The sequence below is a fragment of the Festucalex cinctus genome, chromosome 12 (genome assembly GCF_051991245.1).
Source record: "Festucalex cinctus isolate MCC-2025b chromosome 12, RoL_Fcin_1.0, whole genome shotgun sequence".
NCBI classification, from domain to species: domain Eukaryota; kingdom Metazoa; phylum Chordata; class Actinopteri; order Syngnathiformes; family Syngnathidae; genus Festucalex; species Festucalex cinctus.
Genome location: NC_135422.1, coordinates 14,375,736 through 14,388,695, shown reverse-complemented (window position 1 = coordinate 14,388,695; position 12,960 = coordinate 14,375,736). Strand labels below are relative to the sequence as shown.

Sequence of the window (12,960 nt, the reverse complement as noted above, 5' to 3'; positions counted from 1 at the left end):
ATGAATTGTTAAATATGTAATCTTAAGAGGATAAAACAATATTTTTGAGGGAAAAAATCTATATGATGAACTTTTTCAGAAAATGTTAATAATTTAGTAAAATCTGGAATAATTCCAAGATTACAGTCACAATATACAAAAATAAAGTTGTCTATTTCAAATCCAATTAAACTTTCATACATTAAAATGCAACTCAAGGTGTAAAAAATACATTGAGGAAAAAGTTAAATATACACTCAAACAAAAAATTGTTTTCCATCTTTTATTTAAAGAGGTAATAAAAAAAATAAAAAAAACACACACACACAAAGGCATTCACCCAAGAAGCATTTTCAGCTCCTTGTGGTGATAAGCAGTTCATTTCAGCAGTTCACTGCATCCGCAATCAGGCACCGTCGTCTTGTTCACCTGGCACCCGTCAGCTTGAGGGTCCAGGCCCACTGGCATGGCATCTGGCTGATGGACAGCTGAGGCAGGAAGACCCGGAGACCACGGGGCATCACGGGCTCCCACTGTACGGATCCGTGACCCAAGAGCGCCACCTTGTTTGGGAATTTTTTTCCCAGAACAAAAAACACAGACCACATTTTGAAACGTAATTGCCGACTGTCAAACAAGAAAAATCAATGTGAGTGGCCCCGCTTCCCAGAAAACTAGAGCGGAATCCTAGAAGGCATCTTAATGAGTCAGCAGAAGCAGCGTGAGCACAAGGGCCAGCAGGTGGCGGCGGGTGGGCGAGGATGACGGAATTCTTTCAACACCAGACGCCCACAAACAAAAGCTGGCCACTTGATCACTTTATGCGCGCTCTTCATTTCAATCAAGATTAGCGTGATGGGGATGGACCCCAAAAAGCTTACCTGAGTGAGTCCCGGTGCGAGCTCAGGTTCACCGAGGAGTAAAATTCCGTCAGCTGGCCATGAGAGGAAAACGGCAAAGACTGCGTTCTGCCGCGGTCTGGACGTGTACCAGACGCCGGATGTGAAGGCGTCCTTCTGCGCCCGCCAGGCGCTGCTGTTGTAGATCGCCTCGCCGTTCACCCCGAGCCATCGGCCAATCTGACGCAGGCGCTCCTCGAAGATGGGTGCGATCCTCCCGTCTGCTGTGGGGCCCACGTTCATCAGCAGGTTGCCACCGCAGGACACCGTCTCCACCAGTGTCTGGAGGAAGACACAGTAAAAAGGCTCAGTCATCTAAGAAGAAGACACTGGCCAATTTGGTTCAAAGTGGCTATTTCAGGCTAATTTGGCCTATTTTCCTCTTTAGGTCAGATCTTGACCAAATGTAGCCAAGGCTATTGTGAGTAGACCCACAAAAAAGTCCGCTAAAATCATGCCCAAAAAGATACAGGAAGTCTGCCATTTTAGTAAAAAGCGGCCAGTTTAGGCTCATTTTTGCCATTTCCTCTTTAGGGCAGATCTTGACCAAATGTCTTCAAAATTCAGCCAGCCCCTGATGCCAGTTTTCTTTAGCAACAAAAAATTTAGTAGCCAAGGCTATTGTGAGTAGACCCACAACAACAACAAAAAAAAAGTCTCTTGAAGCCATGCCCAAAATGACACAGGAAGTCTGCCATTTTGGTGCAAAGTGACCATTTTAAGATGACCAAGTGTTTTGAAAATTCAGCCCGAGGCCTGTTTTAGTTGGTAACAGTAAATGTGGTTGGCATTGCTATCAAAAGCCTATTTAAATAAAATTAAGAAACCAAGCCTGAAAACGTACAGGAGTTCTGCCATTTTGGTCTGAAGCAGCCATATTAACTCGGTAGCGTCCTGTGGATTTTTTTTCCCCTCGCATTTAGCCCTCAAAGCCAGATTTCCTTAGCAATATGAAATTAGGTAGGGATATCTATAATTGGCAGATCCACAAAAAAAGTCTCAAGTTTAAATGTCTGGAAAAAAAAAAAAAGAAAGTCTGTCATTTTGCAACTTGGGCTCTTTTTTTTTTTTTTTCAATCATTCAAATTTAATTCAGTCCCCAAAGCTAGTTTCTGTACATGAACTTTGGTAGACATCTTTATCATGAGTAGAGCCACAAAAATAAGTCTCAAGAAGCCATGCCCGAAAAGATACAGGAAGTCTGCCATTTTGGTTCAAATCTGTCATTTTAGTGATCTCCTTCAAAGAAAAACTTGTAGTGATTTCACACGACATATTCACCGCCACAAGCTCCTCGATGGTGAGGTAGTCGGCGAGCGGGGCGTTGCGCCTGTAGCCCCACGACTTGGTGTCGATGGTCATGCAGTTTTCCCACTTGTGTGGCAGCAGGTGACCTGGTTGGTAGCGGTCGGCACAGGTGTAGTAGCCGCCGTGTTTGCAGATGGAGCCCAAGCCCCATCGGTCATTTGTCACCACCGTGTCCCTCACTGGACTGCGGGTAAAGGAGGAAAAAAGAAAAAAAAAACTACTAGGATGATGATTCTCAAAGTGTGGTACTAGTACCACTAGTGGTACATGGGCTCCCTCTGGTGGTGTGCAAAGGTATTACTGCAGTACATTTAATTTATATTTAACATTTACGTGCAATGCATTTGTATTACATTTTTAAACTGACTGACTGATGACTAAAATGTTTACCTGTCGTTGTAGAGCCAAGCTAGGAACCCGGTGCTGTTCCAGTACTTGTCCGGCGCATCCCCGTCTCCATCCGACCACAGCACGTCGGGCTTGTACGTCAGCACCAGCTCGTAGAGTTCAGGCAGACTCTTGGTGACGGCGAAGCGGTTGGTGGCGAAGCGGTTGGCGGCGTCCTGCAGGAACAGTGGATGAAACCACTCGAAAAGCGAGTGGTACAGGCCCAGGCGCAGGTCACCGTGAGCGCGCACGGCGCTCGCCACCTCCGCCACTAGGTCGCGCTTGGGGCCTAAATCCACGGCGTTCCAGTTCCACGAGGTCTCGGAGCCCCACAGTGTGAAGCCTGGGGATGATTGACAGCTTAAATTGGCAAGTGTAGCATGTTTGCTAGCAAGCTAACATCAGTACAGGCTTACATTGATTACCTTAGAGCAGACAAAAGATGGCCGCATAGCCGTTTCAGACCCTGCATTCACGTCAAGATTTTTGATGGATTCGGTTTACTATGTGGACGACCGCATAGCTTTATCGAGAGCCTGTATGTTTTATCTGTGTTTAGATTTTTGATGGAGGCAACTGATTGTGGTCAGGAGCCTGCATTTATCAGAATTAGTTAAGATTTTTGATGGATTCAAACCATTCAACCAACAATATGCGGACGCCCGCATAGTTTCACCCACGGCATGCATTTATCAGCATTTGAATTTTTTTTTTGTGGCTCAAAACACTGCAGGACCTTCGTGGTGTTTTGTGGTCAGCACGATGTACTTGGCTCCCGATGCGGCAAAGATGTCCGTCCATTCTTTGGCCTTGAAGAACTCGGCGGTAAAGTGGGGTGCAAAGTCTTGATACCTAAAGTCGGGCGGGTAATTCTTCTTCATGAAGGTCACATACGGCTGCAGCTTTTGCCCCTGCCAGTACCACCTGCAAGATAAGGGAAACACCACTAGGTGCAGTTGCGTGCATCAAGGGATCGAAGAAGAGGAGAGATGGCAGGAGGGAGACAGGTTGGAACTCTGCCTTGTTTTTTCTCTTATGCTGATGAAGTTAAAATTAAAATTTTGAAGAACAACAATAAAGAATGTCATTATTTACATGTTCAAAAAGGAGTAGGAAGAAATACAATAATTTATCTGATCCTACGCCCGATTAATTCTTTCATATTAATGTACTAATAAATTATTCTTATCTAATAACGTAACATTTACATAAAAATGACTATTTAAATAAAAAAATAAAAATGAATAATGAAAGATGAGCACGTTATGAACAAATAGGTGGCAGGTTCCATCTGAAGGTCCAACACCTCACCCATACCGTCTGGCTGGGGTGGGGGTGTACTGTGTAGACTACAGTAGTCCGGGAGAGGTGCTACAATACCTATTTTTACATTTTAAGAAAAATGTTAGTTTTACTCAAACGGCTTGTATTTCTGTTTAATAATCATTTTAACCCTTGTGCCTTGGAATCAGTGACACCCTCTAAGAGTACATTTTAGCCAAATAAGTAATTCTACTTTGAGGTGTGATAACTAAGTCAATTTTTAACATTTTTTTTTATTTCAACCACTCAAAATGTTCATTGGCATCAGAACTATCCATACATATGAAGTTTTTTTTTTTTTTTATGTATTCCCCCCTCTTAGGACAATACAAGCCCAAAGAATGGACTATGAAGAAAACGAACTGTGCTGTATACATGTATAAAAAATAAATAAAAAATTAATACTACATATGACATAATTAGAGCTTCGAATAAGGCAATAAGTTATAACAACAATTTTTTCAATGCATGCCAAATTTTTTGACAATGGCAATTTAACTCAGAACACCCTCGAAGAGTAAATTTTAGCCAAATAAGTAATTGTACTTTGAGGTGTGATAACTAAGTCAATTTTTAACATTTTTTTTTATTTCAACCACTCAAAATGTTCATTGGCATCAGAACTACCCATACATATGAAGTTTTTTTTTTTTTTTATGTATTCCCCCCTCTTAGGACAATACAAGCCCAAAGAATGGACTATGAAGAAAACGAACTGTGCTGTATACATGTATAAAAAATAAATAAAAAATTAATACTTCATATGACATAATTAGAGCTTCGAATAAGGCAATAAGTTATAACAACAATTTTTTCAATGCATGCCAAATTTTTTGACAATGGCAATTTAACTGAGAACACCCTCGAAGAGTACATTTTAGCCAAATATGTAATGCTCCTTTGAGGTGTGATAACTAAGTCAATTTTTAATATTTTTTTTATTCCAACCACTCAAAATGTTCATTGGCATCAGAACTATCCATACATATGAAGTTTTTTTTTTTTTTTATGTATTCCCCTCTCTTAGGACAATACAAGCCCAAAGAATGGACTATGAAGAAAACGAACTGTGCTGTATACATGTGTAAAAAATAAATAAAAAATTAATACTTCATATGACATAATTAGAGCTTCAAATAAGGCAATAAGTTATAACAACAATTTTTTCAATGCATGACAAATTTTTTGACAATGGCAATTTAACTGAGAACACCCTCGAAGAGTACATTTTAGCCAAATATGTAATGTTCCTTTGAGGTGTGATAACTAAGTCAATTTTTAATATTTTTTTTATTCCAACCACTCAAAATGTTCATTGGCATCAGAACTATCCATACATATGAAGTTTTATTTTATTTTTTATGTATTCCCCCCTCTTAGGACAATACAAGCCCAAAGAATGGACTATGAAGAAAACGAACTGTGCTGTATACATGTATAAAAAATAAATAAAAAATTAATACTTCATATGACATAATTAGAGCTTTGAATAAGGTAATAAGTTATAACAACAATTTTTTCAATGCATGACAAATTTTTTGACAATGGCAATTTAACCCAGAACACCCCCCTCGCAATTATTATAGCCAAATATGTAATGCTACTTTGAGGTGTGATAACTGAACTCAATTTTTTTTCCAACCACTCAAAATGTTCAACTGTGTTGTGACTAGAACTAAATATGCCCTATATTGTGTATGTATGTGGAAAATGTCATACAATGGTTGAAATGGTCAGTCACAACTATGAAGAATTTAGAGTGAACAGAATTTATGTAATTAGAACAATCAATAATAACAATAATAACAACAATAACAATAACAACAATAGATAACAAATTTCTATAACTACTTTTTTTCAACAACTATAACTACAATAACTACAACTATACTATAACTAACTAACCAACTAACTAATAACTACATTTTTTTTTTTAACAGTTCAAACAATGTCTCTTCAAGTGGGCGTTGCAAATTGCAACTCCACATTTGGCACACGAGTGTGACGCCTGCAGTTTTTTTGTGCACAGCCCGCACTGGCGCCTTCTCCTCAGTGGCCTTTCTGGGGCAGCTGCTGTACCATGTACGTTGGATTGTGCGTTTTGCATTCTTCTCTCGATCTCCGGAGTGACGAGCGCCTTTGCCACCTCACAGAGAAAGAGCCGTCTTTTATACAGCTTCCGCTCATTCCAGGTTGGCTCCACATGTGAAAACAGGACATAAGCGTTGTATGATGATACGTCCAGCATGTGCGAGAAAAGGCACATGGGCCACCTCAACGCCCGCCGGCGGGAGGAGTAAGTGCCACAAGCCTGCAAAAAAAAAAAAAAAAAAGACAATAAAAAACATCAGATGACATCAGAGAAGATAGCTGTGATATAAAGCTTTGACCAAAAAAAAGTATTTATGCTTACCTGGTCCAGGTGGTCCACTGCACCCTTGCATTTATTATAGTCCAGAATAATCTGAGGTTTGTTGCCTTTTCCTTTGGTGACCACTGGCTCACGATGTTTAGAGCTGAGCACAAGCACGTTTTTGCTTTTTTTTGGCATATATGACACAATTGTCATATGCTGAGTGAATGCAAACAAGCTGGAATGAAATACAAATAAAAGTTTATTCATATAGCACTTTTCATAAACAGAAATGCAACAGCCAGATTAGAATACAACAGAAAAAGAAAAAACTCACCTTGAGAGTGGCTGCCGAGTTGCACACCTCAGAAGTGCTGGCGGGAGCTCCTTTTTATTTTTCCTCAGTGTGCCCACGAGTGCAATTTTTTTTTTCTCAACTGTTCCGCCAGCGGAATGGATGTAAAAAAATTGTCACACGGAACTGTGTGTCCCACATAGGGGTTGCACAGACGGAGCACCACGTTCATCCCAACGTTTAGAGTACGTGGGCCCCCTGGCGGCTTTCCCGTGTACACTTCCAGACTGAGTGCATACGATGTTTCCACATCACAGACAGCCCACACTTTGATCCCATATTTGGCCGGCTTTGAGGGAATGTACTGCTTGAACGAACAGCGACCTCTAAAGGAGACAAGCTGTTCGTCCACACAAATGTCCCTTCCCGGGTTGAACAACTTGGGGAGGATTTCAGTCCATTTAGCCCACAGGTCGGATATCGGGGACAGTTTATTGGGTTGTCCAGGTGTACGCTTTGAACTTGTGTTAGAAGTAAAGCGACTGATGTCTCGACCAAATGAGAGTGCACGATTTCAAATCGTGTGTGCACTGTACACGCATCCACACAACTGTATAATTTCAAATGACACTAAACTTCAGTCAGTAACTTGTGCAATTCAATGTTCCTGCAAGTTACGCGCGTGCACGAGCACCCACGAAGGTGCACGAACATCCACGAGGATGCACGAGCATGCAATCCGGAGAGAAAACAGTTTGTACAAGGAGTGGGATTGCAAGGAAAATCATTAATTGTCATCTACCGCCACCTGGTGGATTTGGGGTGCAAAATCTTTCTCATGCCCATGGCACCGTCGAGGAATGTCCATAGAAGGATTTCATGCAGAAATCACGGAAATTGCAATAAAATACATGCAGTGTCCAATCGGTCCAAAAATGTCACTTATAATGTACATTAATGTTACGCGGTTGGCTAACGCCGATTCCAGGGATATTATAATAGTTATCTCCCTCATGCAATGGCTAAGAAATGTTGGCACACTCGCATTTTGACGGTCCCCCAGTTTTCCAAAGTCGTGGCTCATTTTTTTTGTTTTTTGTTTTTTTTTTTGTTTTCCCCCTGCACAATCAACTCCTAATTTACATAATTGGCTAAGCAAATGGCACAAGGGTTAAGCAATGATGTCATTACCAGAGCTCAAGCCGTCAAAATTACGGCTCGGGCAGATGTAATGTTTTCAAATTTCTGATAGACAGAGACATTTGTCATGTTAAAGCAAGGTTAAGGATTTAGACTTAGAGTTTTATATCACATCAACAGTGTGCTCCGCCGAAGTCTGCCGGCACCGGAAGGTTGAGTCTTTTATGAAATTGAATGCGGAAGTGCTGCGTGCATATAGTCCATAAAGGTGAGTTGTCTCACTTTATTTGAATTTAATTTCGATTTCAGTGTGTAACTTTAAAAACTGGGCAGTAGAACCCTCACCAGAACCACTCGCTCCCGAAGCTGGGCACGGAGAAAACGCCCCAGTGGATGAAGATGCCGAACTTTGCCTGGTCGTACCACTCCGGCAGTGGCCTGGAGTCGATGGAGTCCCAGTTGGGTTCGTATTTCGCTTCGGTGACGCGGATGAACAGCAGCAGACAAACGAGGAAAGACGCAGCGGTTAACGCCGACATATCAATTTCATTAACTCATTAAATTGAGTTAATTGTAAAAGAAACATTTAGCCGTCCACTTCTGGTCTTGTAAACAAGGAAGTGAAAGCGGCCTTACATGATGACGTAACCGCTGGGTGTGTTCGATTTATAGTACAGCAATTCCAAGGAAATGATTTAACTTGAAGGTCGATAAGAGCACCGCCCTTGTGGGAGACTCCATGTATAAGTCCAGAGCTGGGGAAGTATTGCGCATGCGCACCAATTATTTATTTTTAATTTTTTTTATACCAGCAACATTCGCGCCTTCATCTAATTTCGAAAATGTACAAAACGTCTTTAAAAAAAAAAAACAATTAGGACGAACGATGACATATTGTGGTAATAGACATGAAAGTGGTCTCAGATGATGACGTTTACCGCTGGATGACAGCCAGTGGCGAGCAACATTCCCCAGGGGCCCCAAGCAAGGCTATTCATACAATATGCGTAATTTTAAAATTGCACATCTGTAACAATCACCATTAAATGAGCCAGGAAAAAGGAAAATACAATTAGTAATTGCATTGTCGTTTAAAAAAAAAAAAAAAAAAAAAGCCTTACTACACATTTTTTAAGTAAAAAAAAAAAAAAAAGACCTTACCATAAATGGTCCCTTGGAAGAAAAAAAAATGCAAACAAAAGCTTTGGTCGTTTAACTTACTATGTATCGTTGAGAAAAATGAGAAACAAAACACCTTTCTATACATGTTCATTTTCTATACATTGTCATTTATTTAAAAAAAATAAAAGCTTTACCATATATAGTCCATCCATCCATTTTCTTGACCGCATATTCCTCACAAGGGTCGCGGTGGGTGCTGGAGCCTATCTCGGCTGGCTTTGGGCAGTGGGCGGAGTACACCCTGGGCTGGTTGCCAGCCAATCGCAGGGCACACAGAGACACACAAACAACACCATACATAGTCATTTTTGTAAATAAAATACTTTAAAAAAAATAATAATAATAATATATATATATATATATATATATATATAGTTGTTGTTGTTTTTTTAAAATAAATGTCTTACTGTAAGTGGTTTTTTTTTGTTTGTTTTTAAATAAATGCCTGACTATACATGGTCATGTATTAAAAAATGCCTGACTATACATGGTGATTTTTTTTTTTTAAGTAAAGAAAAAAACCTTACTATAAATGGTCCTTTTAAAAAATGTAAATAAAGGCTTTACTTTAAATGGTCGTTTAACTTACTATGCATTGTTTAAGAAAAACACACCTTTCTATACATCTTCATTTTCTATACGTTTTCATTTATTTTAAAAAATCAAATAAAAGCCTTACCATACATAGTCATTTTTGTAAATAAAATACTTCATATATATATAGTGCCGTATTGCCGGCAGTAAGTCGGATTCGTTTCCGGTGAGGGTTGGACTCCGTCAAGGTTGCCCTTTGTCACCGATTCTGTTCATAACTTTTATGGACAGAATTTCTAGGCGCAGCCGAGGCGTTGAGGGGTTCCGGTTTGGTGGCCTCAGCATTGCATCTCTGCTCTTTGCAGATGATGTGGTGCTGTTGGCTTCATCAGGCCGGGATCTCCAACTCTCACCGGAGCGGTTCGCAGCCGAGTGTGAAGCGGTTGGGATGAGGATCAGCGCCTCCAAATCCGAGACCATGGTCCTCAGTCGGAAAAGGGTGGCGTGTCGTCTTCGGGTCGGGGATGAGATCCTGCCCCAAGTGGAGGAGTTCAAGTATCTTGGGGTCTTGTTCACGAGTGAGGGTAGGATGGAGCGGGAGATCGACAGGCGGATCGGTGCAGCGTCTGCAGTGATGCGGACTCTGTATCGGTCCGTCGTGGTAAAGAAAGAGCTGAGCCAAAAGGCAAAGCTCTCGATTTACCGCTCGATCTACGTTCCGACCCTCACTTATGGTCACGAGCTGTGGGTCGTGACCGAAAGAACGAGATCCCGGATACAAGCGGCCGAAATGAGTTTCCTCCGCAGGGTTTCCAGGCTCTCCCTTAGAGATAGGGTGAGAAGCTCGGTCATCCGGGAGGGACTCAGAGTCGAGCCGCTGCTCCTCCGCGTTGAGAGGAGCCAGCTGAGGTGGCTCGGGCATCTGGTTCGGATGCCTCCTGGACGCCTCCCTGGGGAGGTGTTCCGGGCATGTCCCACCGGTGGGAGGCCCCGGGGGCGACCCAGGACACGCTGGAGAGACTATGTCTCTCGGCTGGCCTGGGAACGCCTTGGGATCCCACCGGAGGAGCTGGTTGAAGTGGCTGGGGAAAGGGAAGTCTGGGTCTCACTCCTGAAGCTGCTGCCCCCGCGACCCGACCCCGGATAAGCGGAAGAAGATGGATGGATGGATGGATATATATATATATATATATATATAGTATTTTTTTTTTTTTTAAATAAATGTCTTACTGTAAGTGGGGGTTTTTTGGTCTTTTTTTTTTGTTTTGTTTTGGGGTTTTTTTTTTTTAATAAATGGCTATACATGGGTGAAGAAGAAGAAGAAGAAGAAAAGAACTTTCCCAACAGTCAAAACTTTAACTTGCAGATGAGCACTGATGGATCGCAAGCAAACAAAATGTCGTCTTAACTTCTTTTTTTTTCTTCAAGTGTTCTGTGTTCACCTCATACACTTTTTTTTCTGGTCTCGGTTTTGTGCAAATAAAAAATATTTAATCTATCCAGATGTGGTGTGGTTTGTGTTGACCAGCACTTTTCCCAACGCATGTCATTCCAATGACAGCTAATCAGCAAGCTCTGGAGATGCCTGATAATGATCCTCACAACAGGCTGGATAGTGTGCCCCGAGGACCTTGGCTGAGAAACACTGCTCGAGGCCATTGGGTTGAAAAGTTGTGTGTAAACCGCCCCCCCCCCCCCCCCCCTCTTCCAACTGTATGCATTAACACATATCCCCAGTAGATGCCGCACTCCATGGAAGGGTGATGACGTTACAGGTTAGTATACTGTGTCTGGGTTTCCGCTCGTTTGTATTTGTTCAATAATGTGATAAAACAATAACTGTGTCGTTATTAGACACGCATCCTTAAATCTGCCAAGGAAATATAGTTCAAGAAAAAAAAGAAGAATCGTTGAGAATCCGTGTGGGTAGTCAATCAAAGTCGTGGTGAAAGAAAAACAGAGAAGCAATTGAGATATAATGCAATACTGCCCTCCTGTGGATGACTGGAGTAACTACATTCGGGATGGGAAGAGTTTTAACGTGGTCGTGAGCTGCCTGTTAATAAAAAGAATCGTTGGATTCGTACTTAATTAGGTTACCCAGCTGACGACCAGGATGTGGATGAAGGAAAGAAGTGTGTGATGGTGTTAATGGCTGGTGAAGAGGGGGGAAGGTTGGGGGTGCCCCTGAGCAAACCAACATTCCAGTTTCGGATTACGTGGAGCGTACACATCACCTTCATTCATTTTTGCCGAAAGGATTGTGAACAGATGAAGGAAAGGAATAAGACAACGACTCCGGTACCGATGGGAGCACTTTCGATCGACGCTCTCTTCCTCATTTTCAGTCATTTGAGAAATAATCAAATAAAAACAGAAAGAACCTGGAATCGAACTGTGGAAACCGTTGGCGGAGACCATTCAGCCAGTTTCTCCTCTTATATCATTCATACACTCGTGTGGAAATCCTACAAATACATAAGAAAAAACGTCGAACGACTACAACCATGACGGCCGAATGGTATAAAACTTTGCCTCCAGTTCAAGTGATCCTGGTTCGATCCTCGCTTGTGCACCTTCAAACTAACAAACATAACAACGAAATTGAAAGGTTGCCGAAATAGAGGCTCGAACCCGAGAACTTGCAAACCAAAGGCAATGTCGTATACCACTCGACCACGTCGGGTTTTGGGTATGCAGGAATTTCGTTACTATTCATAGAATCAATGGTTGTCTAGTTGGGCTGCCATTTGTCGTTCTATTGCATAATTACAACCAGAAGGCCCACAGTAACAAGTGAGTTTGGTCCGGTGGTTAAAGACATGGTCTCCGATTCAGGAGAGCAGGGTACGATCCCCACGTCAGGTACTTTGCTAATTTTCTGTCTAAATGCAGTTGAAACATTGCATTTTTTTGTTTTTTAAATAAAGCTTTTGAAAAAAATAGCACGTGATGACGTTGTTACCGAAAACCTATTTAAGCTGTGACTGAACGAACGCTCTTTCTTTTCTTCACCAGCCTTGACAGCATCACGTCGTTGACATCCTCCGCCTGCTGTTCGCCCCACTCATCTCGACAAGATGACCAAAAGCTTTGACAAGCGGTTTGTTTAAAGATTCTTCTTACACTCGTAGTTGTAACTTTTAACATGTTCTCCTTTTCAGCGTGCAAACACCTTGTTAGCATGCTAGCTAAAATGGTTGTGTTAGACCGAATCGCTACGTAAATGGAGGCCACCCAGCATGGCGACTACAAGAAATCCGAGGCGGAAGTGACGACATGTGCAAGCGACCTATATGGCGGTCAATTAACGTCAGCCGCGTGCTAAAATGACACCAAGGCATTTATTTGACATGCAATAAATGCTCGCCGTAAGTAAAGTACTTATTTGTTAAAACGTTTGCGTTATTAGACGCCTAAACGGTAATTTAAAAACTGAAGCGCTTGACTAACACAATGTACTTTTGAACTAACGTATTTTTTCCCCCTTTCCAGTGTCTGGAGAATAGCACAATTTGGCAGAAGGTAGGTTGTCAGCGTATGTACATTAACCACTTCAA

General features: G+C 41.8%; 2 protein-coding genes across 4 annotated transcripts in view; one reads left to right on the top strand and one right to left on the bottom strand.

The window, feature by feature from the left end:
- Nucleotides 1-12,960, top strand: part of dusp23b (dual specificity phosphatase 23b) — a 61,799-nt gene that overhangs the window by 48,011 nt on the left and 828 nt on the right. For both annotated transcript variants that reach the window (XM_077539997.1, XM_077539996.1), the window contains exons 4-5: nucleotides 12,419-12,503; nucleotides 12,896-12,925. In XM_077539997.1, coding sequence (XP_077396123.1) covers nucleotides 12,419-12,424 — 6 coding nt within the window. In that variant the 3' untranslated portion in view covers nucleotides 12,425-12,503; nucleotides 12,896-12,925. The remainder of the gene's footprint in view (nucleotides 1-12,418; nucleotides 12,504-12,895; nucleotides 12,926-12,960) is intronic.
- On the bottom strand, nucleotides 249-9,147 carry fuca2 (alpha-L-fucosidase 2). Of its 2 annotated transcripts, XM_077539991.1 has the most exons (7): nucleotides 9,001-9,147; nucleotides 8,030-8,159; nucleotides 3,310-3,497; nucleotides 2,577-2,916; nucleotides 2,160-2,370; nucleotides 861-1,160; nucleotides 249-542 (listed from the first exon to the last, which is right to left on the bottom strand). In XM_077539991.1, exons 1-7 carry the CDS (start codon nucleotides 9,020-9,022, stop codon nucleotides 405-407), a joined length of 1,329 nt encoding a protein of 442 aa, XP_077396117.1. In that variant the 5' UTR covers nucleotides 9,023-9,147; the 3' UTR covers nucleotides 249-404. The 2 variants fall into 2 exon arrangements, with proteins under 2 accessions (XP_077396117.1, XP_077396116.1); XM_077539990.1 differs by lacking the exon at nucleotides 9,001-9,147 and having other exon boundaries at nucleotides 8,030-8,843.

Excerpts from the sequence above, each read along its gene's own strand:
- fuca2 (XM_077539990.1), bottom strand. The coding sequence starts at position 8,223 with ATGTCGGCGTTAACCGCTGCGTCTTTCCTCGTTTGTCTGCTGCTGTTC. Across the intron at positions 3,498-8,029 it reads TTCGGGAGCGAGTGGTTCTG|GTGGTACTGGCAGGGGCAAA; the intron begins GTGAGGGTTCTA and ends CTTATCTTGCAG. Across the intron at positions 1,161-2,159 it reads CCATCGAGGAGCTTGTGGCG|ACACTGGTGGAGACGGTGTC; the intron begins GTGAATATGTCG and ends GTCTTCCTCCAG.